We start from the raw sequence: 27,170 nt of genomic DNA, 5'->3' as shown, positions 1-27,170 counted from the left end.
TTTCTTTTATACAGTACGGATGCGGTGCAATTGCTCCCCGGTAGTTTGGTGTTGATGGAGAATGTGGGAGGAAGATAAAAGGGAAGAGAAAAATAGAGGTCAGAGGAGGGTGTGCTAGGCCAAGAGGACGGGGACAAGGGTAGCATTGGGTTTAAAAAAAATAAGCGTCATGTGGTATCATGTGTTTATGGGTTTTGACAAAATATTAACGAATGTTAACGGTAAGGGTAGAGTTAGTCAATTGTCAGAAACAATAGGGGTAGTGTTAGTCATTTTTCAAACGGTAAGGGTACATTTAATCAATTAGCTAAACCATGAGTAGGGGTGGCAATTTTCCCCATCCCCAACAGGTACCTAGGCTCCCCGACCCGATGGTTGGGGATGGGGGGTACCTTGGCGGGGTCGGGCTCGGGGATGGGGCTACCTCTGAAGCCCCGATCGGGGACGGGGAATGCAATCTCCACCCCGACCTGTCCCTGATTAATATTATATATATTATATTATATTATATATATAATATTATATAAGTATAATAATTATAATTCATTTTTTAAAAGATTAAAACTTAAAAAATAGTAAAATACTAAAACCCTCGATAGTAAAACACAAAACACTTCGACAGAGAGAAGAGAGAACTCTGTCTCTGAACCTTCACCGACGACTCTAGTGACCGACTGTCGTCTCATCACTGTTGCCACTTGCCTGTCGGACATCGGACAAAGGATATACTCGAGTGACAGAGAAGAGCTACTCAAAGAAGAGTCGTTGTCACCACTTTACCGTCGCCGATCGCTGTCGGACTCTCTCTCTCATTGACGACCCCAACTCTCGCAATGTTTCTCTCTCTCTCTCCCTCTTAGTCTCAATCTCTCTGTCTCAGACTCCCAATGTGCATATATATCGTCGGGGATTTAGGTCTCCGACGAGGAATTCATCCCCGTTGGGGACAAGGATGGAGGGGGGACTTCTTTCCCCGTCAGGGTCAGGGACAGGGATGGGGTGAATTTGGGGGTCGGGGTCAGGAATGGAGAATGTAATCCCCGCCCCGTTGCTATTTCTAACCATAAGGATAGTTTAAGAAATATATCCAAAATTTATTTATGCTATTAAAATTGGATATGCAAAAAGCTTACGACCGCCTAATGTATTTTTCTTTTGGTAATTCTATCCAAATTGAGCCTTAGAGTCACCGTGGAGTCCTGACCCTTTAAATAAATATAATTATTCTTTTTCGATGTAACCCCACCAAAAATCCTTTGTAATGAAAGAAATGGCTAAGAAATAATTATGAATGGTTTCTAGTAGACTTTTAATTATCACACGAACAAAAGTTTGTATTTCCAACTCTGCAGCTTGTTATTGAATTTCTATACAATGATCTCCAATTAGCATGTGAGTATCAGGAATATATGATCTATTCCATCTTCTATGAACATTTGAACCGAAAAGAATGGCACATTCAAGTGGACTGATTAACTTCCCTGACCAAGAACTAAATAAATCCGAGCATCGCTTCACCGCTGGAAGTTCACTAACATTAACATTAGCATTAGCACATTAACATTCACTAATAATAATAATAATAATTCTATTGATAAAAAAAAGACATGTTTTATTAGAATTCGTGTTTGCATCCATTACAGCTAAAAATTTATTTGGTAAGAAGATAAATTTGTTAATGCAAAACTAAACTAACTCTGCAATTTATATGAACCATTTTACACTACATAATTGCATTTACACTTATTTGCATCGTTTCAAAATGCAGCCTAGGTGCATACATGCTTGTAAAAACATTACATTTCTTTAATTCAAATGAGTAATATCATGCCTTACACATTTCATAGATATACATAGTGTTGAGTTCTTTACTCGATGCTATACCTAAGTTTCCCTAGTATTGACGTGGCCTATTTTGGCTCACAAACCTAGGGTATGTATGCTAGGGATTGAAACTTAACTAAGTTAAGTAGGAGTATAATACTAATTCTGCTTAGTTTTCCCTACTTGTAAGGTATCCTATTTTATTCACAGTTCTAAGATTGTGAATTCATCAATGAAACATGACTATATATTAATGGAGGCAAGAATTTTCCTATACCAAGATTATTATCACTAGCTAGGTTTTTATTTAAGGCACAAATACCTCCTATGGGGTTAGAAAAGGCTACCTAGCTTCCGAGCCTCCTAGATGAACATTTTGGAATCAATAACCATTATGTTTTAGAGACTAAGGCTGAGGTTTAACCTTTTGTCAAATGGGACTAGATTTGGGTGCTTAAAGTTTGAGCTCAACAATTTTCATTTCAGTCCAAATGTCCCAAAAGGTGGTTAGATTTGCATGAAGACATATTGATAACTCATTCATGCGTTTTTTCATGATAGCTCCTTTGTAGGTTTTAACAATACAAGTCAGTCATTGCTTTATCATGGATAGCTTAGGAAGGATAGAACTTCTCATGCAACCATTTCAAGTAGGAATAGTAACTCTTGTATGGTTTTTGAAGTTTCAAACTTCTTTGTGATACACACCAACCTTTTGATCCAAGTTGAACTCTCTATTTCAAGTGGGAACAACTCCTATAAGGTATTGTCCTACTAGAGTCTACCCTAGTTTTATAACTTCTAGTATTTTCACATATCAATGAGCCATATATGGTTGAAGTTTTCATTACAAGGGACTAACTTTGTTGTTCATAGCCACAGTTGTCAAGGCGACAAGGCACCTTTGGAGTCTCGCCTCGTTAATTGTCAATCAATTTTCTATAGCATTTTATAACAAACTTTTACATTCTTAATTTTTTGAAATTATAATTATAAAATAGACATTTTTAAATTAAAATATTCATTTTGTGTGTTTATATACTAATTTCTTTTTGTTATTTTCTTATTTGTTAGGGTTTAATCAACACAAATATTGTTAAATATTGTTAAATATTGTATTGAACCCTCAAAGACTTCAAAACCTAAACCAATAAGTAAGAAATAACATAAAATGTTGTCCAATCAACACGTTTTCTTCTTTTTATTTACTAATTTTGTGTTTTTATATACTATTTTTTTCTTCTTCTTCCACCTTTTTCTTTTATTCTTTTCCTATAACAGAAATAAGGGTTCAACCCCTATATTTTTCAGATTTTCTTTCCTGTCTTCTTTTTCTTCTCATGAATATGTTGGAACATGTTGATTTTCTATATTTTAGCATAAAGTTTATACTCTTCTTATGAAAATTATAGATATTTATCAAGGAAATATGATTATGGAACCTAGGGAACTACCCTAGGATACATGTTTTTACTTAAAAAAAATCTATCACCTAGGCGACTAGGAGCCCCTCCTATCACCTAGTCTCGCCTTGACACCTTGAAAACTATGCTCATAGCATGAGCTTAACAATTTCATTTTTTTTGGTTTATGCATTTGTCACGAGTATAAAGCAAATGATCAATTTGCAAGAACATTCTTAGCCATAAGTTTATAATGATTTAGTTGAATGTTTATTCAAATATCAATATTAATAGAGTTCATGTGAAACAAACATTTATAAATTCGTGTGATCCTAGACATTGATGGGGATATGTTCTCATTCTTACAAGGGAAGCTCTAAGATTTTTGGGAACTTTCCTACTTTGACATTTCAAAGACCAAGAAGCAAGTGGATCTTTAGATCTTGGCTCTTGCTTCACTCAATGACTTTAAACAATACAAGCATTTCCAATGTTTGAAATCAATACACTATCTAGATTTTATACAAAAGAGATCAAATATAGCAATAACAATGTAATCTAATTACCAAAGCATAAACTTTAGGGTAAATTGTTGAAACCTCCTCCGAAGTTTCTAACTGTTGCTAAAACTTCTCTTGGAGTTTGGTAATTGCAATCACCTCTCTTGATCTTTTTGACATAGTTGCAAGTAGACCCCTTTTGTTAGAATCCTCTAATAAGAGGCACAAAAATATCCAAAATACACCAACTTGGGCCCATGTAGGGCCAGGTTTGGGCTTGCAATCTAGGGCCGGTGTATGGGCTGGGCCCGGGCCTAACTTAAAGCCCTTTTCATTGCCACTATGCCCGACTAGGGCCCTGCTTGGCCCAACCCATGACCACCCCTACTCTAGAGGGTTCAACCTTTGTTTGAGTTTCTCACGAACTATTTTGAGATGTAATTAGGCCTCTTAGGATTTTCACTAACCATTATTGACAAGAGCCCTGGATGTCCTCACAAGACCTGCTGGCATGGTGCTCACAACCAATTGTAGCTATGCATTGAAAATATCTCAACGTGAATAAAAACATATAATTAAGGAGACATTCTTAATACACATTGAAGTGGTTGTGAGTAGACCAGCTCATGGGCTGGGTTGGGCCGGGCTTTGGCTCTTTATCAATAAATGTCTTATTTCAATGTACTTTTATAAACTAATATTATATTAATTTAGTAATAATTGAATAAACTAATAAACTAATTTATTTTTCATAATAATAAATTAATATTTATTAATAATTTAAGAAATAAATATATATTATATATAATATAAATGCTTTTTTATTATATGTAATAGTATTGGATCAGGCTCGGAATTGGGCCGAACTTATTTGATAAGGCTCGAATCGGCCCAAAAAATGATCAGACTTGGTATTTAAAGCCCGAACCCAAACCCACAAGCATGAAATTTTGTCCAAATCCAAAAAATAACGGGCCAAGCCAGGTCTACTTAGAAGCCGCTCTATACCAATCGTTTTCTTTTTTTATCAAAGAAAAATAGGGCATATCATTATATCATATTGAAAAACTTACATGGTTCGGGGCCGAGTTGCTATAAGATACTTTTAATTGGCCCTTACAAGATATATAAGCAAATAAGCAAAAATATGAGTTGCTTGATTGTAACATCTAGGTATATGGTTTGTGTTGGCAAATTCAACTAACTCTGTACTGTCTGTATAGACCAAAAGATGCAATTGTAGCAAAGTCAGAAGGCCTCCTATTTCAGCATCGTAGCTACTGATGGCCCAACAGGGTCTGCCTTCTGCATAAATGAATTGTTCATTGGCAATGTTAGAAGATGCACCCGCGTCCTGCGTGACCTGTAACTGGGTCAAAAGAACTTAGAAGCCGCTCTACTAATGGAATAAATTTTATGGAGAAGATGCAGAATTCTGAATTCCAGCCCCCCCTACTATTAGCCCTCTCTCCCCTATAAACCATATCTTGTCTGTGAATTTCGAATCACGATCAGGATACATTCTCTAGAGGCTATAAAATTTGGTCATTCTCCCTAAATTTTATGATTTTTACTTTCCAGGAATTCGGATATAACGATAACAATACATCGGTGGTCACTTTCATCCAGCTGCTCCTCATTGAGAACATCTTTTATACTATATTTCGTAAATATTCCTTATTTGCGGCTAAGATAAATGTAGCCAGCATGTATTGTACTCAGCTTTTAGGTTATAAGCCTTTCAAAGCGCATACACACAAAAAAAACAGAAAAAAGGAAAAAAAAGAAAATTATTTATTTTTTGGTCTCTTCAGCAGTTATCAAACTGTCCATAAAGCATAGGTGGGTCCTACCCGCTCTTAATTTGGTGGGGCACGATCCAGTTCCACTGCCCCTGGCAGGGTGATAGATAGAACATACAAATTACAAACCATAAACAAATGAAACGTGCAATCAAAATCCATCTTAAATATCTAAAAACTAGAGATTCCAATCTAACATCAGAGTCAAAGATCTACGGAATAATGTTGTACATGATTGAAGCAGTACATCATAGCTCAACCCTAGTTCCCTCTGATGAGCAACGCTTGGAATCTATAAAGCAAAATGCTTTTTAGTGCAGAGAACTGGTGGAAAAACTCTCTCACTGTAGTCTGAACTCAAAACATGGCGACGGTGGCTCAACTTCGATACTCTCCTCTCTCTAACCATTACAATTTCCCCGGAAACCGTCATGTTGTATCTCCAAATCCCCGTTTTCCGGCGGCGTCTTTTCCTGTTCATTTCTCTTCCCCCTCTACCTCCTCTTCAAATCTATCTTCCTCGTTTCCGAAAACCAGAGCTTCTGACACGAGCTCCCTCGGAAAGTTCGACCTTTCCGATGCCGGAGGCAATGGAGGCAGTGGATCCGGCCGCGGAACAGGTGGCGGTGGCAATGACGGGTGGAATTCTGGTCATAGTGGTAGCGGGGATTCTGAGGATCGATCGTCATCGTCATCTTCAGGTTTAGGAATTCTAGGGCTTTTCTTGAACGGATGGAGGTCAAGGGTAGGCGCAGACCCTCAGTTCCCCTTCAAGGTTTTGATGGAGGAAATAGTCGGGGTTAGCGCGTGCGTTCTCGGGGACATGGCGTCTCGCCCTAATTTCGGACTTAACGAGCTCGATTTTGTGTTCTCGACTCTCGTCGTCGGATCGATTCTGAACTTCGTCCTTATGTATCTTTTAGCTCCAACGGTGGCTTCGTCTTCGCCCAGCCTCCCTGCGATTTTCGCAAGCTGCCCGACAAGCCACATGTTTGAATCAGGAGCGTACAGCGTGCTCGATCGGTTTGGGACGTTTGTGTACAAAGGGGTTCTGTTTGCTGCAGTTGGGTTCGCGGCGGGGCTCGTGGGGACTGCGATTTCGAATGGGTTGATTAAGATGAGGAAGAAGATGGATCCCAACTTTGAGACGCCGAATAAGCCCCCTCCGACCGTGCTGAATGCTATTACTTGGGCGATTCATATGGGTGTTAGCAGTAATTTCAGGTATCAGACCTTGAACGGGATTGAGTTCCTGCTGGCGAAGGGTCTGCCGCCGTCGGGATTTAAGGCGTCGGTGCTGGTTTTGAGGTGTTTGAACAATGTCCTTGGAGGGTTTTCGTTTGTGTTGTTGGCGAGGCTGACGGGGTCACAGAAGGTCGAAGAAGGGAAGAGTGTGGAGACAACCAAGGAAGCTGGTTTGGCTGAGGAGAAAGTAAGGTTAATCGAGAAGAGTGAGGATTTGCAGAGCAGCAGTCAGTCTGGTTGTAAGTGATCTGGTTAGTCTTCTTTGCTACCCAGCTCTAGAGTAGAAAAGTAAAATGTGTGTGCTTTTTATTTTTTATTTTTTCCTTCTTTTGAAAACTAAATTGGGAATGAGACACTGGGTTTGAGTGGGTTTTCACTGAAGGATGGATTTTGGGTGTCTCTGAGTTTATGTAATTTACAGGTGAATATATGAAAAGGGAAATAATCTTTTTATGTTGGATCAATGCTGAGTTGCAGAGTAATGATTTAAGAGATCAATTAAATATCTGTTGATTTTGAAGAAAATTTTTAGGATTAAGATATTGCTGAGGAACTGAAGATGATCAAAATTTAGCAATTTCGGTTCGGTACAAATGTACAATGATAAGTGTGAGGGAGGATTCAGGCAGCTTTTCCAGTAATTTAGAATGAAAATTTTCTGGATGAGTGACAACATTCTTTTTATAACTTTAATGTTTGTAGCAAGTGGGTGGCTTGGGCAGTGCACATGGAGAATTCGATTATTTTGGGTAAATTTTTTATTAAGAACAATTCTAGTGTGCTGAAGCATGTTTTCTATTAATTTAGCAATATGCCTATAATTATAAATTTGAAATGTCTCAATCTAATTTAGCAATATGAATATCCTAGCCTAAGTTGGAACATTCTTATGATTGAGCTTGTTTAAGGACGAGTCTTTAATGGAGATGGATGATTGCTAATTATCAAAAAAATAAAAAAAGGAGATGGATTGATGACTGTGAGGAAAGGGGAAAAATATATAAAAAGGGCATATTTTAATAAATTAATAATGATATTAGAAATTTTATAATAGAAGAAAGGGAAAAGTACTTTTTAGGTCAAGTTTTTTTAGCTATGATCCCACTTTAGCACACTCTTTTAACTTTGCAAGAGAACGTGTCTTTTAAAATCTAACTCCACTTTGGGACAGAATAATATGAGTATTTAGTAAAATAATTTAAAAATCATGTTAAAGTATAAAGTTGCTTTATTTTCAAACTAGTGGGCCCCCCTGGAATCCAATATGATGACAGAAGAGATTAAATGGAAATAAAAAGCGAAAAAGAAAGATTAAATGGAAATGTAAATGATATGACGCACCGGAAAAATTACAAACATTACTAATGTAACAATAATTAATATGCAAACTTACCAAAATGTCCAAAATTAATTTATCAAAGTTCTGTTACTTTAATTTTTGCTAAATTAATAATTTCTGTTAAATTAAATTACCAAAAAAATCAGTAAATTAATTACAAAATTACCACACAAATTAATTTCCCAAAATTATCTAAATTATTTTTGATATGTCATGCAAATTATTAATTTATATCAAATTAATATTTTTCCAAAATACTAAAGTTATTGTTTCATAAATTACAAAAATTAATAATTTATTGATAAATTACTGGTTTGTGATAATCTAATTATTGTTAATTCTTAATTCTATAGTTAATAATTTTCAACAAAATTACCACTACATTATTGTTAATTAATTTCTATGAAATTACCAAAGTTACCAAAATTATAAATTTATTAGTTCAATTTTTGGTAAATAAATAAATTAATTAATTTTTGGTAAATTAATTACAAAAATTACTTTACAAGAATAACAAAAATAAATAATTTACCTAAATTACAAAAAACTATTGTTTGATAAATTACGAAAATTAATAATTTACTGATTTACTAATAATTAAATTGTTGTTTGATATATTGTTAGTTTCTATTAATTTATTGTTTGACGAATTGTTGTTAATTAAATTATTGATTTACTGTTAATTATAATTTATAATAGCCTAACATTAAATCAATAGTAATTTGATTTAAGTACCTTAATTAACAATAAAAAGAGACTAGGCGAAGTATATACCCAATCTATTGACTCGGATAAAGACCATTTTGCTATAGTGATGGTTCGACAACAATGCACCAGGGTCATCCTAGCATTTCAATCTTGTTTCAATCTACCTTTTCCAACTGATGATCAACCTTAGCGTCTCAATTTCACTATTAATCTATATTTTTCAAGTGATGATCGTTGGCTACCTTTTTCAACTGATGACCAACCTTAGCATCTCAATCTTAATGTTAATCTACATTTTACAAGTGATGATCAATGGCTACCGTCATGGCTCCTCTCGATGGTTGAAATGTTGCATGTGGGTGGCCATGAATTGGTCTCCAACTTGTTTCATCTAAGAACACAACAATGCAATTCCTTTTCACGTAAAAAAGCTCCTCTCTAAAATGCTTAGAATTCCTTTGGAGGCTAACCCAAAAAGCTATTTGGGTGCACCCATAATTGCAAGTTTGCAACAAGAGTCGCTAAGGTTACATTTGTCAATATAATTGAACCGTGGGGCATTTTCTTGAACCAAATTGATAGTACCGGTTTTTAGAAAACCGGTAATAGGAACCGAACCGAAACCAGTCGGTTAACCAGTTGACCGATTCGGTTTGTCGGTTTTTGGTTTTTTAGTTTTTACAATATATATTATAAAAATAATTAATATATATAAAATATTATATTTTAAATAATATATAATATACTATAAATATATATATATATATATATTTATATATAATGCATATTTATTAATTTACAATATATAAAATATACATAAATATACATAAATATTTATTAAACATATATAAATATATGTATATTTGTCGGTTTGGTTAACCGTCATTTTTTATATTGGTTAAACGAAACCAAACTAGTACCTTCGGTTTTTTAAAAACACCAAACTGAAATCGAACTGACTGGTTCGGTTAACCAATTTTTCGGTTTGGTTTCGGTCGGTTAGGTTTTTCAGTTTTTTTTCTCACCCTTAGCTCCCAAGATGTGCAAATCGGAAAAAGAATACTTTATCCTTAGTGGAAAGGCTAACTTTGACTGATTCTACTTCAAATATGGTGCCTAATTATACCATGAGATTATTTAGAATTCCAAAAAATGCCATAGAAGATCTTAACGAACTTCAAAGGGAACTTTTATGGCCAAACTTAAGTGAGAAAAAGCCTATCCATCTCCTGAAATTGGATAAGGCTTGTAGCCCAAAAGATAGAGAGGTTCTGTGGGTAAATGAGGCAAATCTAACAAAACTTGGATGGAAAATCTTAAGTGAGGAAGAAAACCTATGGTTAAGGTTATGAAGGATAAATACTTGAAGAGATAGTTTTTGGGATGTCAAGATTAGAGTATCTCGTGGGCATAGAGAGGCATTCTCTTTGCCCAATATCTTACTAAAAAAGGAACTCGTTGGTTAGTAGGGAATGGAAGAATAATCAAATTTTGGCAAGATAATTGAATGTTTGGGAAACCTCTTATTGAAGAAATAAGCAATGACAATAATCTATACTATATAGAAAAGTGTGAACGTAATGCGAAAGTTTTTTTTCTGGACTAAAATTACCCTTTATTTCTTTGTTTGAGAAAGGGTATAAAATTCATTTTATTATATCTTTAATGTCAGCTTTAATGACTACTAAAATGTCCATATTTGTGAATTTAATCCATCTTTAATTGTAAGAATTCAAAATGTAATTTCAATTATTACTTCCCACCTCATTTCATAGTTGTCAAGGCGACGCCTAGGTGACAAGATGCCCTTGGAGGTTTGCGTCACCTAATTGCCAAGTAGTTTTCTATAGCGTGTTATAAAAACTTTTATATTCTTATTTTTTTTAGGTTATAATTATAAAATAGACATTTTTAAATTAAAATATTCATTGTTTGTTTATATACTAATTTCTTTTTATTATTTTCTTATTTGTTAGGGTTTAATCAACCCAAACATTGCTAAAAGTTGTATTGAACCTTCAAAGACTTCAAAACCTAAACCAATAAGTAAGGAAGAACATAAAATGTTGTCCAATCAACACATTTTCTTCTTTTTCATTACTAAGTTTGTGTTCTTATACACTAATTTATTCTTTTTCTTCTTCCACCTTTTCTTTTCTTTTTTTCCTACAACAGAAATAGGGGTTCAACCCCTATATTTTTTGAATTTTATTTTCTTTCTTCTGTTTCTTCTCATGAATATGTTGGAATATATTGATTTCTATACTTTAATATTAAATTTATACTTTTTTTTATGAAGATCATGGATATTTATGAAGGAAATATGATTATGGAACCTAAGGAACTACCCTAGGATACATGTTTTTACTCAAAAGAAATCCATTGCCTAGGCGCCCACCTAAGTGACTAGGTGACGAGGTGCCCCTGTGTTGCCTAGCCTTTCCTTGGCGCCTTGAAAACTATGCCTCATTTAATCTAGTTATTTGATCGATTGCTTGTTAAAGATTTATGCCATTAGAACCCTAATTTATGATGTCCATAATGAATTTCGAGGTATCAAATTTTCTAGGGGAACTGGGTTTGGGCTACAATTTGCGAAGCTGAATAGTGATAAAGTAGGATTTAAGCGTCCAAGAAGGCGTAAGATTACAACATTGTATTTATATCCTTGAAGAGCTTGATGTCCTCACTCTCAAACTTACTTGTGTTCTCGTTAAGTTTGATAGTTGGTTCTCACATAAAACCTGATGAGGATGAATGAATAAACCAGAATTTAGATTTAAAACGATTTGCTGCCTAATACACGATTTTTTTTTTTTTTTTTCTGGAGAGTCCTAAAAAAAAATATAACAACAAAGTATAAGGCTTGGATTTCGATGTCATATTTTTTGTTGAAAAAGAAGCATCTTAACTATTCAAGACAACTTGATGGGCAAAATAGGCATAGATCAATAGTAAATAATAGGAAAATAACTAACCACGTCTCTCTCTCTTGGCTGTCCTGTCCCCCTTCTCTCGCTTTTGCTCCATCGACATTCTCTTCCTCTCTCCTCTTACCTCCAATCTCCTCTACTTAGACAAAACCATCGCCATTTCCTTGGACTTTCGGAGATTGACCAACTTCACCATGTTTCCATGGATCTTACAACCATGGTTTTCAAAATCGGACAGTTGGACCGGAAAAAATAGACACCGATTAGGTGATCGGTTCCATTTCTCCCCAAAAACCGGATTTTCTCAAAAAACATTGATTTTGGTCAATAAACTATTGAATCGGGCGATTAACCATTTGAACCATTTTAACCGTTTTTTTATTTTTTAATTTTTTGTCAGAATGGGCTGACTGTTCGACCCGATAACCGGATCCTTGACTGGTTCGGTCTCCAAGTCGGTTTTAAAGAAAAGAATTATCTTATTAATTGGTATCAGGTCACTATATGCAAAACAATGGAAGATTGGGGATTAGATTTACTTTTAATCTAAATATTGGTTTATCACTATACTAGCATGGAAATTTTGGACAAACCCTAATGCCCTCTATGCTAAATCCTTTTTACAGAAAGAAGTTAAAGAATATTGATTCTTAGGGGGCATTTATTTTCCTAGGTATCCCATTTCCTAGGTGGGTAAATTACTAGGAGAAAGTTGCCAACACTTCGATGAGACAAAAATGCCCCTCTTGATAATGAAATTTTTATGGCTAAAATGGTCATTCTTTTATTTAATTGAGAAATAAAAGAACATGGGTAAATGCACTTAACAGGATAAATGTTTCTCATGAAACACTAACCTGGGTAAGTGCATTTACTCGGGTAAGTAACTTATTGCAAAGTAAACAGGGCCTTAGGGGTAGAAAGGGATTGGGTATTATCTTGTACCAAGGCTGTGCTTGTTTGCAATGCAAATCTTGACCAAGTTTCATGCACCCAATAGGCTCATCATTTTTTTAGTTTTTTTTTGCCAAAATTTGGGAAAAGGGTGGGAATAACATTGTTTAACATGTAAAATATGAATTTCTTAAAAAAAAAAACTTAGAAGCAACATGTATCAACTATGATACATATTGGACAATACAGTCTGGTATGTTGCAAAATTTTGATCATTGATATTGACCAGGTGCAAGATTTGCATCGAATTCAAATTTGCTTTCATTTGTACCCAAGGAAATTTTGACCCCAATTAGGTATAAAGTTTGTAACGAAGGCTCAGTTTGAAAAGAATACAAATACAAATATGTATAATACAAATACATACAAAATATAAGGTTTTGCACTCTACACCTTTATATTTGTACTCCTCCCAAATTGAAATGAAGGAAAATGTGCAACATATTTTGTTAGTTGTCTTAGCCGGCCCTCTAGTGGGTGGAGTAATTTTGGGGTATTTAAAAAAAAGTTTCATGTAGCCGACCCCACATTAGGCTTGAATGGTGGTGATGATGAAGATGAAATGAATCTAGAAAAATAAGAAATGGCATTGCGATAAAAGAAAATCAATGTGAAATTGGATTTATTATCTTCAATCAAAATAACTTAAGAAAAAGTCTCTAAATGTTCATAAGATATTTATAAGATTAAGCTTTGACATATGGAATAAAGCACTAAGCAATATTCATATTCAAAAAATGAGTGGAGTCAAAAAAAAGGGGGGATGTTGAGAAGAATGGGTTTTTATATAGTGACAAGACGAAAGAATGTCAACTAAGATGGTTCACGACCAATAACTGCACTACTAGTAGGAGTGAATCGGTGCAACTAAAAGACTCTAAGCCTGTGTTTGGTTTGAAGGAAAAGGTAGAGAAAGGATGGAAAAGACGGGGAAACTAATATAAGGTTTGTACTATTTCCCTTCTTTTTCTTTATTTTCTTACCTTTTCCTTCAAACCAAACATAACCTAAAAATGCACGGAAGACCAAAGAAAATATGGTCTCACGTGGTACAAAGTAATTCAAGTATTTATAATTTAACAAAACATATGGATCTTTATAGAGCACAATGGTAAGATAGGATTGGTCCAAAATAATCATGATGAAGGTCAAAGTTGAATGGATACGTCCCAAGTTGATGTTTCTTATTTCCCTTCTCAAAGTTCAACAAATTTAGGTAATAGCATTATATTATGAATTTAAGTATGTTGTGGTTTTGATTGGAAGGAATTTTCTATTTGACACGTTGGGTTCAGCCAACAATCCGAATCGGCCAAAGAATCTTCCATGTGGTTAAATTAATTAGAAAAGATTCGTTGTTAGAGTTTTCTCATCGTCGCGCTCGTGATAGAGATGAGTTTAAAAGTTGACATGCAAGCTTCATTCATAGCACGAAGTAGGGATGCAAGTGGATTAGATAGGATTTGAATCAAGGTATATTTGAATTCGATTTGATATTGTTTATATCAGATGTGTTCGGATTTGATAGGATTCGACTTGAATTCAAATCTTATCAATAAGTTGGATATTTGGATCTGATTCGATTTAACTTATTTTCTTTAAAATTAATAAATTATTAAAAGAAAAATAAAATATACTAATTTAAATAAAATACAAAAAATATAAGTATTTATTAATTATTTTTCATCATATATATACATGTTTTTTATAAAAAATAAATAATATATTAAATTTATAAAAATATAAATAAATAAATAACATATATATTATTATATATTTATATTTATAAATATATAATATATATCACATCAGATAGGGGGCGACTTCAATCCAATCCGATTTCTAATCGGATCCTATTATCTGATATAAAGATCCGAGCAAGGGTGGTCCAAATTTGACCAAATAGGATCGGATCGGATCATGATCCAATCCATTTGCACCCCTACTGTGCACCCTTAAATGAGCCCATATCTCCTACAAGCAAAAGCTCTATGCATTCAGAATTCAGTTGTACATTAAGAATATCTCTTATGTACGTATGTTAAATTTAGGCCCCATTCACTTTAGGAAGTTAGTTATCCATATAAATGCATTTACCTAATCCGAGTAAGTGCATTATCCATGTTCTTTTATTTCTTAAGTAAATAGAATAATGACAATTTTAGTCATAAAAAGCCATTATTAAAAGGGGTAATTTGTCCCATCAAAGTATTGGCAACTTACACCCTAAGTGGGAAAGTTAGTTATTCACATGCTTAGAGACGGGTAAGTGATACCCTAGAAAAATAAATTTTCTGTGAATCCCACATAAATCTTACAAAAAAAGAACATAGTTATTTTGGTCAGTAGGAACTTCCCCCCTCTCAAAATCCAAAAAATGAAGAGGCCTTGATAGAAAAATGTTTCCAATGTATGGTTGAATGCCCATACTTGCAGAATGAGTGTTCGCAGGTGCCTTAAATACCTTATTTTTTAAGAACTCATTAGTAACATCTTCTCATGAGTAACGAGTTCTAACACAAGTATGGGGGATATTCTTGATGTGCAACAACAATGGTGGAGTCAGAAATTTTCCTTTTTTTTTGGGGGGGGGGAACAAGAAAATGATCCTTTGAAGGAAAAAGTAGGGAAAGGAAAGGAAAGGAAGGGAAACATTTACAAATCTTGTATAAATTTCCCTGCATTTCCCTTCCTTTCCCTACTCTAACCTTCAAATCAAACATAGCGTAAATGTATAGACCCTGTATGGATTTCCTTGACTTTCCCTATTTTTTCCTTCAAACAACCTAAATGTACCTTGAAAGCATGGGCATTCACTCACACATTGGGAATGAACTTAACAAACATGTATAAGAGATATTCCCAATATGTGGGTGGATGCAAGCGTTTAAGGATGCGTGCTGATGTAGATTTACATGGCCTTGCCCAATAGTGGGCCTACGCATGTTAGACGGCAGCGCTCAGGGCAGGCTCAATCAGGGCGTGTGCAGAACAAAGCTTGGCGTTCATTCTGGAATCAATGGCACGATCACACTTGGTAACCTCTAATAACTGTGCCTCCCGCGTACGAACTGTATTCGGACTTTCTGAGCTCACCTACCTCCAAGTGGCCTCAAGTATAAATAGGAGGCAACCCTCTCAAGGTAAAGGGACTGGAACTTAGTATCAAGAACAAGAACTTGAGAACTCTTAATCTCCTTTGTGGCCTTGTCTGAGTATTTACACCTTAGGTCTCGTCCACCTTGCACTGTACCTAAACTAATTTGACCGTTAGAGTCTCCGCCTCGGCTACCAATCCAAGGCCTCTAACGTCTCTCTTTGATCCTCGTAGGGCGAGCCTAGCAGCCCTCGTCCTCTAGAGGCCTTAGACTATTCAACCACACCTCGGCTTGGGAGCGAATTGACAAGTGTTGCCCTCAGTCGATTTTGACCGACAACGCATGAAGAGTTTTATAGGGAGGGAATCCAGTTGGCATAACATGTGATGTTATAAATAAAATAATAAAAAAACAAAAAGATAAATCTACATAAAAATGATAAAACAAGTAGAAAAAACCGAATATATTTTTTATATTAAATATAGGAAAGGTAATAGAGCATGTTTGGGCCTTTGGATTAGGGCCGTACTCCACATCCCCGATCCCAACTTTGAAAGAAGTCTCCATCATTGACCCTGATCTTCTCCGATCCTCAAAAGTGATGAATTGTCCATCTTCTCCGATCCTCAGGTGATGGTTCAACCAGCCAGGTCACTGGGTCGACAACAACGGGTCTGGGCTTCTCTCATGCTCAAATTCTCCGGAACGGCCAAAAAGAGTAGTATTGGATGGCGGGTCCTGGTTTTCGTGGGTCGGTGGCCGAATAAATCCAAACAAGCCCTCAACAATGAACAAACCACCCACCTCTTTCCTGTCAACCAAACAAATTTGAGACCGGATCTGCTCCTTACACCTGGCGCCTCACAGGCGCCCAACACGCACATTCTACCATGCATTTAGAACATCTCCCGTATTTATCAATTATTATTCACGGGAGATGTTCTCAATGCTCGGTGGATGTGCATGTGAGGCGCCCATTTGTGAGGAGCAGATTTCGTCTAAAACAAATTTACGTTTTTCAACTTCAGTCATGGGATGGCTTGGGTCTGGGATACAGTACCGTCCGCATCTATCAGACACTCTCACAAATTGCCACGTGGAGAGTATAAAATGATCAGAACCCAATAAACAGTCCCCCTTCACTGTGGGCTCAACGGATGGTGGTTCCGCATCCTGATCCTCCTCAAGAGAGATGCTCAATCTAGACCGTCCAAACAATTGTAAATGTGCCTCAACTCAAATCCGTGCAGCATGGTGACCAAATGAAGATTCCAATTTAACGATATATTTTCGATGCTAGGGATTCGACTTTATATTTTTATTATATATCCTCTAACGTTATATCATAACTTCATCTGATTTCATCTCGTTGTCGAAAAGTACAGATACCAACAACGACACAATACTCGTGAGATAAAAGATTAAGTAAAGTCAAAGTTTTCTACGTAAGATTTGAAAGTCATCGAATCTGATGGTGGATATTTCTTGTCTAACTGACTTGGTAGGTTGGTTCAAGAGCTTCTTTATGCAATAAAATTGAACGTGGATGACTGACTGAAATTTCAGTTGAATCTCGTTCTCTCGCCGGAAAACATGGCGACAGTGGCCCAACTCCGATACTTTCCTCTACATAACCAATATGATCTCGCCGGAAGCCGACATCTTACCATCCAAAACACCCGTTCTTCGGCGCTCTCTCTCCCTGCACATTTCTCTGTCTCCTCTCCCTCCCCTTTGAATATCTCTCTCTCTCTTCTCCAAACCAGAGCTTCTAGCCCCAGCTCCGCCGGAAAATTCGAACTTTCCAATGATGGAGGCAATGGAGCCGGCGGAAAAGGCCGTGGAACCGGCGGTGGCGGCAATGACGGGTGGAGTTCCGGCCATAGTGGTGGTGGAGATTCCGAGGATCGATCTTCATCGTCATCGTCAGGTATAGGAATTCTAGGGTTGTTCTTGAACGGATGGAGATCACGGGTTGCGGCTGATCCACAGTTTCCGTTCAAGGTTCTGATGGAGGAATTGATCGGCGTTAGTGCAAACGTTCTTGGAGACATGGCGACTCGTCCTAACTTCGGACTCAACGAGCTCGACTTTGTCTTCTCGACTCTTGTCGTCGGATCGATAGTAAACTTCATTCTTATGTATCTTTTAGCCCCAACGGCGACTGCGTCATCGGTGAATCTCCCTGCGATCTTCGCGAGCTGTCCGAAGAGCCACATGTTTGAATCAGGAGCATTCAGTGTTCTCGATCGGTTTGGGACGTTTGTATATAAAGGAACTCTGTTTGCTGCAGTTGGGTTTGCTGCGGGGCTCGTGGGCACTGCGATTTCAACTGGGCTGATTAAGATGAGGAAGAAGATGGATCCCAATTTCGAGACGCCGAATAAGCCTCCGCCCACGGTGTTGAATGCTATTACTTGGGCAATTCATATGGGTCTGAGCAGTAACCTCAGGTATCAAACTTTGAACGGGGTTGAGTTTCTGCTGGAGAAGGGGCTGCCGTCTTTGGGATTTAAGGCTTCGGTGGTGGTTTTGAGGTGTTTAAATAATCTTCTCGGAGGTGCTTCATTTGTGATCTTGGCGAGGTTGACGGGATCACAGAAAGTTCAGGAGGGGAAGGCTGTGGTTTCAACGCAGGAGGGGGAGTTGGCGGAAGAGAAGGTGAAGTTGATACAGGGGAGTGAGGATTTACAGAGCAGTCAGTCTGCGTCTAAGTAATTTGGTTTGTCTTCTCTTTCTTTTGTTTACTTTCAGGGCAAGGAGAGCTAAATGTAGAGTTGGTTTTCATTGAAGTATGCGTAATAAGTTTGCCTGATTTCCTTTAAGTTTATGAAAAGTGATGCTTTTTTGTGCAAAACTATCTGTGGATCTTTTCTGGTTCGCTTTTTCTTTCCCCTTCTTAATTTTCCTTCTCTCCTTTTCTCTTCTGTTCTTTATGTTGGGATATGTTTGGCATATTCCTTTACAGATGATACTCCTTTTAGGAAAGAATGAGTCATTTGTGTGGGTTTTGTTCAGAAAGGTATTTTAGAGGCGTTATTGCGTATTTGTAGGAGTTAAAATAATCTATACTTAAAGAACGTGATGAAAGAAAGCAGGGTTTTTCCATCTATTTTCTTCCCCTGCTATTGCTTATGCTGGATAGGAAAGTAGAAGCAATATATTTATGAGCTGCTTGATGTTAGTGTTGAGTTAAACACAAAAATTGACATCAGTTCTTGTTGTGGTTCTTCATTGTGGATAACCTTTGTGTTTTGGCCTTTGAACTGTTTCATTAGACTTATGAGGAGTTAAATTTTGTGGATAACCCTTGTGTTTTTGGTTAGGTATATTCAGCTCATGAAACCTGATTTTATTTTAGCTACAAAGTTGATATCCTCAACTACGTAGTCTGTCAACTTGATTTGTCAGATAAATTTCTAGGTATTATTGGAATGGAGCAAGTCAAGTTTCAATCAGGGTATGCTGCATACTTGGAATTTTGAAAGTCAGGGTCAAGGTAAAGCAATTCTTGCCAGTTTTCTGCAGTAAGAAAGGTCTGGAAATGTAGATATAGAACACTATGACTGAAATTATGGCGGGGGTGGTTGTTTTATGTGCCGTGATCCTAATAGCATTGAAGATTCTTAAGTATGAATTTCTATGTTCTAGAAAGACTGGGCTTATGGATCTAGGGAGATTTCTGGTTTATGCTTTTTTCTCTCAATATCTCAATCATTTATGTTCTTAAATTTTTTTTAGCTTTGTTGGACTGGTGGCAGCAGGAATTGATCCCTAGTATCTGCTACAGCCAGCCAAAGACCTCACCAACTGGGCCACCATCAGTTGATATTGATGTTCTTAAATTTATTCTCCACTCTTCATTTTAGTGGGTATTAATTGGTTAAACGCAATATTAGGTATGGTTGTCAAAAGAGTCATTACCCCGTGATCTAGGGCCTTGGGATGTTGGATGGACTGGATGTGAACCTAAACTATGGCTCTCTCTCTCTCTCTCTCTCTCACACACACACACACACAAAGTGACCGCTCTCAGACTTGAACCTCTGTTCTCATGTTTGTAATCCTGATATTCAACAATTTTTATGTGTGATTGCCTTTTTAATTGGTGTTATGTATGATTGTTCTAGGTGCAATTCTCTTTGCATTTTAGTTTATAGTTGGAAAGTCTATTCTCTCATTCTCTCCTTGCCCTAAAATGAAAATGCAGCATAGGTACTTTAGATGATTTGCTCTTAAACAAGAGAAGTTCTAATTAAGTCTTTCCTTTTCTTAAAATTGAAATATGGGATCTTCCTTTTTGGCGACCTGTAGTTTGGAAGCTCTTAGTTCAACTTTAATATGATGAACATCAATCCTGTTAATATATTCAGACTAATCAATTTTAGTTATTCTGTTACATCTTTCAATTAAATCGCTGTTAATATATTCAGACTAATCAACAAAGGTAGATGGTTCTGATGGGTGTTCATCTCCAGACATGTTTAATGTTTTCCCTTATCTCAATTTAGTGATTCGTATTTTCTCTAGTTTCTACCATTTCTTATTGCACTTTGTTGGCTTGAAATTATTTTGTTCATATATGTTTAATCATCAGAACATGGAGGAACCTGTTTGGTTTGTAATGGATTTAAGACTTATATATTACTGGTCTAGATAAGTAGGTATGATATTCATAGCTTATTGAGTTCAAAGGCACTTCTCGATCTAAAAAGTTGATTAAGATGGAGTATTGTTTTCTCATAGTATTTCACCTTTTTTTTTTTATTGAAAACATATCTTGATATCTTGATCCAGTCAAGTCAAAAGAAATCGGATTAAAGATGATATCTGAAAACCTCCTGTAGATTTAACTAAAAGGAGGAAGAATACAAAAATGTAGGGGAGTTCTCATTATCTTTGTTCTGCTTTTGCTTTTATCATTATTATGTTTAGCATTCTGCTTTAGAGTTTCTATTGGGTTTAAACGATCAGAATTTTTCTATATTGTTCTCTTTAATCCACTTGTTAGAGAATTTGTTTGTATTATCCAAGAAAGTTTATATCTCTTGATGCAAATGCCTCTAATTGTTGATAAAGAGACTATTGTACCCCAGTATTCTCATTGATAGTGGAAGACATTTAGACTTTGGTCTTGTGATTTTTACTCCCATATTGAAGTTTTTTTTTTTTTTTACATAAATCTTGACTCTATTATTGCTCTCTTTGTGATTGATTATTTGTCTTGTTGAACATACTCTATTATCTTTACTTGTATTTTTTTTAACTTATTTGCATGCCATTCATAGTGGTACCAACCCTAATGATTATGTTTGTTCAAGTAGTCAATGCAATATTAAACATTTTACATTTTTAATCTTAGGAATAGTGCAAGTTAGAATAGTTAATACCAAGGATTCCCATCCTATTAATTTAATTGGAAGTGTGTAAAATCACCTCCAAAGGTTCTAACTAGAAGAATGAAATAGATTGAGGTTGGTGATTTCTAAGTCTCAACTCTCAAGGGGTGTTTGTGAAATGATTCTTGATGGTATTTTAATTGCTAAACATGAGATTTAGAAGCAGGAGAATAGGGATGTTATGTAAAGTTGATATAGAGAAGGCCTATGACCATATCAATTTGGAAATTTTTGGTTTATATATTAACAAGATTGAATTTTGGTGCAAAGTGGAGCTAGATAAAGGTACCTTTTACCTCTCCATCTTTCTTCATCTCTTTTAATGGCTCTCTTCACGGAATTTAAGAGTTTGAAAGGAATTAAGCAAGGTGACTCTTTATCACCATTTCATCTTATATTCATTACTAAGGTAACATTTGACTAAGCTTACATAGATCAACCCAAAATTGGTGTTTCTACCTGAAACATCAATATAACATTTCAACTATAAACGCCAATAATCAGTCCTATGCATGCATTTTTCTAGCTTAAGTGACTCATATATGATGTGACAATACTTATTTTTCACCAGTTTGTATTGATCAACCTAAAACGTTTAATGTAAAAACAGCAATGGTATCACACAACCTTAGAGACCATTTGGGAGGGCTTAAGCTTTGATTGAGCTACATTGATTAAACCTTATTGAAGAAGCTATAACTAGCTTCACCTAAACCTCAATTTATTACTCAAATGAAAGTGTATTCCAGCTTTCTGGTTTTTTGTCCAAACATAGATTTTAGGCTTTCCATGTGGGCCCACCTTGCAAAGCCAGAAGCCACTGCGTGAAAACCCTCTCAGACAGGCACCTAATAGACACTCTTGAGTGTAGTGTGAGAAATCTTCCATCCAAGTATTGGGGCGCAGATGTGAATTCTGATTTTATCTCCAGCCACTCCGGACTCTATAGAAGCGCCTAACTATTGACAAGCCGTTGAAAAGGGGAATATAGCCTTAGAGAATGTTAGTTGTAACCTACACTCAACTATGGTGGAAATGGCAAATCATCTAGATCGATCACATTGTTATTGGAGAGAGAGAGAAGTTTGTTGCAACTCAAAACACATCTAACCACTAGTTTATACTCTTATTATACAATTTAAAATACAACAAACTTCAAATACAATACACTGAACTCATAAACTATTCAAGTGAGCAGATTCCCTCAAACTCCACTTACTTTCTATTATCTAATACCTTTGGCCATTTGTTGGTGTGTGTGATTTCAAAGAAATGCCTATATATTGAGGCTGTGTTTGGTTGTAATGTAAACGCAAATATGTACATTGCATATTTACCATTTTTTTGGTTCATGAATGCAAATATGGTTCACATTTTAAATCGTTTTTGCACTCATCTTGTTTGTTTGAAATCAGTGCAAAGTGTGGGCTCATCATTAAATGTTCAAACTATCTTATGCTCCAATGTCTTAACTTTGGTCAAAAAGTTAATTATCAAAATAACACAAATTTGTATCTAAAAAATAGGTATGCTCTCTTTTTACATATCAAACAAGCACTCACAAACACAAACCAGGGTATGTAAATACCCTGATTCAACGTTTGTATCCCAAACAAACGGACCCTTAAAAACACTTTTAACAAAGTTTATTGTGCTCTTGGCTCATTTCTCATAAAGACTTTACAGGACTATCGTTTAATAGAATTTTTGACAAGTATATTTTGTTGAAATGTTAATACATAGTTAAAAAAGTTAAATAGATCGTTTTCAGTGTACAAAAAGGTAGTCTACAAGTTGATGATAACTGTTTTTTTTTTTGATAATCTAGAAGTTGATAAACCGTTACAAATTTGTAAAACACATAGCAGACCGCAAAAAATAACAAAAGGATATATTTAAAAAAGTATGCACCTTTTAAAATATGCTACGGCTGAGTTTAGGTAGGGTACATACTTCAAAATATGCCTTTGCACTCTAAAATTTCTTTGGGTGGATACTATATCATCTAGATTCTACAAGGAGGCAGAAACAATCCAAGTATCATATATCATATATATGGTTAGTACTTATGTGGATATGTGCATATGTGTGTGCTTACAGTAATACCACTCATGTTAGAAGCATTGATTTGATTAACACCTCCTTACTTATAGGGTGGATACGAGCATAATATTAGATTATTGGAACTCAACTTGGTAAAAAAAAACATAAACCTTGAGTTTGTGCTCAAGCTCGATTTAAACAAGAAATATTACTTCGCATTTGGCTTGGCTCAAAAGTTCATATGTTTGAGTTAAGTTCAGCTCAAGCTTGATAGTGAGCCAAGCTTATTCAGTTCACGAGCTTTTTTATATATAAAAATTAAAAAAAATATAAAATATATATACATACATATATATATATATATACACTTTACATTTTGCCACGAATGTTCGAGTTGAAAGATAATTCTGGCTTTTAAAAGTTGATTTTACTTTTTTTTATTTGTTTTGAGGCTTTTTCATAATGCCCAAGAACTTGTACAAGTGTATCACTTTCCTTTGGACTGCCTTTCAAGAAAATATACATATCGTCTACAAACAAAAGATGGACATAAGAGAAAATCTATGTTTTAACTTAACTTTTTTTTTTTTTTTTGAGATTCTCTTATCCTCTTGCTTAGCATTGTTTGCAGTGAAGAAGGCATCAGATACAAGTAGAATAGAAAGAACGATGACTGCCTTTGTTAGACTTGCCCTAGGCATATTCACCGTTCTAATTAAACTAACATAGGCTGGATCTTCCCTGAGTATTCAGGCCCAGGCCCAGCCTAAAGCCCAAAAATCCAAGTCCAACCTGCAAAAGCTTGGGATGGATTGAGCCCTGTTGGGCTCAACGGTTAAGTTGCAATCCTATATTTATCGTTCTACCTTCTCTCTCATCACAAATTTTCCTCTCTTACGAATTACACCAATAGGGTGCAGCTCCCAAAACAAAGTTTTATTCAGTCAAGTAAAACTTGCAGAATTGTGAGGAGTTAATATCAACAATTGTTCCAATGAACTTTACGGATTCAACTACTATAATAAATATTTTAGGGTCAGTTTGGTTCATTAGGGATGCAATCGGGTCAAATCAGATTCGAATCAGGGTGGTACAATCAGATCTCACAAATGGTTATTTGACTTTGAATCCATTAAGGATGTTAGATATCTGAATCTGATCGATCCGATTCAAATTTTGGAAAATTTAATAAATTATTAAAAGAAATAAACAGTTTAAAAACACAAAAAAATATAAGTATTTTTTTCAATTATTTCCATCATATATATTAATATATACATGTTTTTTATAAAAATACAAAAAAATATAATATAAACATATTTATAAATAAATATATTAATAAACATATATATAGGTCTGATTGGACCGGATCCTTTTGGATTGGATATGAGTGATTTGAATTCGACCCGATTTTCAATTGGATCATCTGATAAAAAAACCAACAAAGGATTATCCAAATCCGATAAAAATAGGATCAGGTCATAATCTGATCCATTTGCACCCCTATGTTCATGGGAATAGGGGTCTAGAATTTGAATTCCGATTCCAGTCATTTGGTTGGACGGAATGGGATTCTGAGTCCCATTCCTAAAAGAATGGCTTTCTCTCATTTGAGGGAATGGGGAATGGCTATTCCATCTTTCACACTTGGAAATAAGAATCTAATTTCATTCGGCCAAAAAAACACAAGACATAAACCCTTCAATGAATTGGCTAATAAAAAAAAAAAATCCCATCCGACCCAGTTATATGAAAAAAGCTTTGAATTGAACCTGGTCCAAGATGCATCTGATTAAATGCTTTTCGTAGTTAATTTTAGAGTTTAGCGTTTAGGATTTTATCCCTTTCTGGAAGTGCTTATTGGATAAATAAATACTTATAGGATGAGTGCTTATTAATAAGTGTTTATCCTGACTTATGAGTGTTTCATGGAAAATTACTTCTTTCAAATGGGCTTGTATAGGTATTTTGAAAATTAAATGGTAGGCCAAGATGGGTTAGAAGTGCAATAAGCAATTGCTCTTTTTCAAAAAGTGTTTGGAAAAAAGGGAATTTTATTGTTCAGTCCATCTCATAAACTTCTATTGGCTTGTACAGTTGAGCATTGACCAGTGGAGGAATGAATTCAAGAGGGGGGTAGTGAACCATAGGTAGAGCCGTGGAGGTGGTAAATAAAACGAAAAAAAATCATAAAAATTTCTGTGGACTGAATCATAAATTTCTCTTGCAAAAGCAAAATAGGCTTATTTTCTAAAATGTGCTTATTCAGACTTATTTCCCAAACACATATAAGTGCATATTGGTGTAACCCAGACCTAAAATAAGCATTTTTTTTTTTTTTACCATGAGTGTTTAAAATTAAGTATTTACAAACAGGGTCTTTGAATTTGAGCTTTAGGGCCAACTGAGGGGTGGCTCAGTTGGTATGTTAGCTGGTTCGCTCTAACATAAATGCGGATTTAATTCTTACAACCATCGACTTTAGAGAGGAATTTATTAATGGTGTGTATCACCAAATAACAAAAAAAAGAAGAAGAAGAATTTAGGATTTAAGGGATTAAAATTTAAAGTTTAAATGTGAAAATAAATAATATTTTTTATTTTTAAATCAAGTGTTGCTAAGAGGCATTCGTCTGACCAAGTCAAAGCCAAATAAAGCTCCAATTATATAAGGTCTCAGTCTACATTATATATCCTAATTTATAATTGGGTCAGGATCGGTTTTGATTGTTACAAACCGGTTAAGGCCCAAACAAGTTATCCATATAATTATGTTTACAAAGATACCCTTAATCTGATCCATATTTTTCTCATGACATATTTATAATATTATCTTATTATAATGTTCAAATGTATCCATTTAACAAACAGATACGGTCGAAACTCAAAACTGATTCTAGACATTTACATATCGAGTCGGAATTAAGGGTGTCAATGGGCGGTTTTGGATTGGACCCCATCCACTCCAAAATCAATTTGGATGAACCAATAAGATATATTGGATTGGATCAATTCAGTCCAAAATATTTATTAGATTAGATTGGACCTGGTCCGTTAGTAACAAATTTATATTGGATTAGGTTGGATTAAGCCAATATATAGTCCATTGATATAAGATAAGAACATATGTGTCATTGGATCGGGTTTGGATTGAAAACAATCTAAATCAAAATGAATTTGAACGGATTGGATGGTCAAGACATTTAATTGGACTGATCTAAATTGGTCCAAAACATTCATTGGATTGGATTGGACCTGGTCCATTTATAATGAATTCACATTGGACTGGATCGGATTGAACCAAATCCAGTCCACACCCCTAGTCGGAATGGACCAGGTCCGAATCTTTTCTGACATAGACCTAACCCGGCCCATTGATAGCCCTAAATAATCAATTCCTCTCTAGAGAGAATTTTCTTAGGTGCTTGTGGACAGTGAATTGGATCTGTTCCTCACAACAGGGTGCCTCATAATGACCTCACAGGCACATCCCATCGTGCATGGGGAACATTGACAAATAGTCGTTAAGTGGCATTTGAAAAAGACACAAATACCCTTTTAGTGTCATCTAATTTTCTTTATCAACCATCCAAACATTGACAAAAATCAGATCCTTGCCTCTTCTATTCAAGAAAGTTGGGATCACTAAAATGCCCACTCAAACATGACCCAACTTTCTTGAATGGAAAATGCAAGGATTTGAGACTGTTAAGTTTTTGTCAATGTTTAGATGGTTGATAAAGAAAATTAAGTAACACTTGAAGGGCATTTATGTCTATTTTAAATGCAACTTAATGGTTGGTCAATAGCTAGTTAACGACAGGTACTGGATTGTCACGTTTTAAAAGTTTGGGTACTCGTGAATTGTCACATTTTAAAGTTTGAGGACCAAAGTGGCATTAGGCCCAAAGTATAGGGTACT

General features: G+C 35.4%; 1 protein-coding gene and 1 pseudogene across 2 annotated transcripts; both read left to right on the top strand.

Moving 5' to 3' along the window:
• The first annotated feature begins 5,835 nt into the window (after positions 1–5,835).
• On the top strand, positions 5,836–7,238 carry LOC104593482 (protein RETICULATA-RELATED 3, chloroplastic-like). Its single transcript, XM_010253351.3, has one exon. The coding sequence runs from the start codon at positions 5,894–5,896 to the stop codon at positions 7,019–7,021; it is 1,128 nt and encodes a 375-aa protein (XP_010251653.1). The 5' UTR covers positions 5,836–5,893; the 3' UTR covers positions 7,022–7,238.
• A 10,067-nt stretch (positions 7,239–17,305) lies between these two features.
• LOC104593483 (protein RETICULATA-RELATED 3, chloroplastic pseudogene) lies at positions 17,306–18,663 on the top strand (annotated as a pseudogene). The gene has a single exon (XR_016078912.1). The product of XR_016078912.1 is annotated as a protein RETICULATA-RELATED 3, chloroplastic pseudogene (transcript).
• The last annotated feature ends 8,507 nt before the right edge of the window (positions 18,664–27,170 follow it).

This window comes from Nelumbo nucifera, chromosome 7, assembly GCF_055504915.1.
Source record: "Nelumbo nucifera cultivar China Antique chromosome 7, China Antique-T2T, whole genome shotgun sequence".
NCBI lineage: Eukaryota > Viridiplantae > Streptophyta > Magnoliopsida > Proteales > Nelumbonaceae > Nelumbo > Nelumbo nucifera.
This window is presented reverse-complemented; position numbering and strand designations above follow the sequence as displayed.

Excerpts from the sequence above, each read along its gene's own strand:
- LOC104593482 (XM_010253351.3), top strand. The coding sequence starts at position 5,894 with ATGGCGACGGTGGCTCAACTTCGATACTCTCCTCTCTCTAACCATTAC.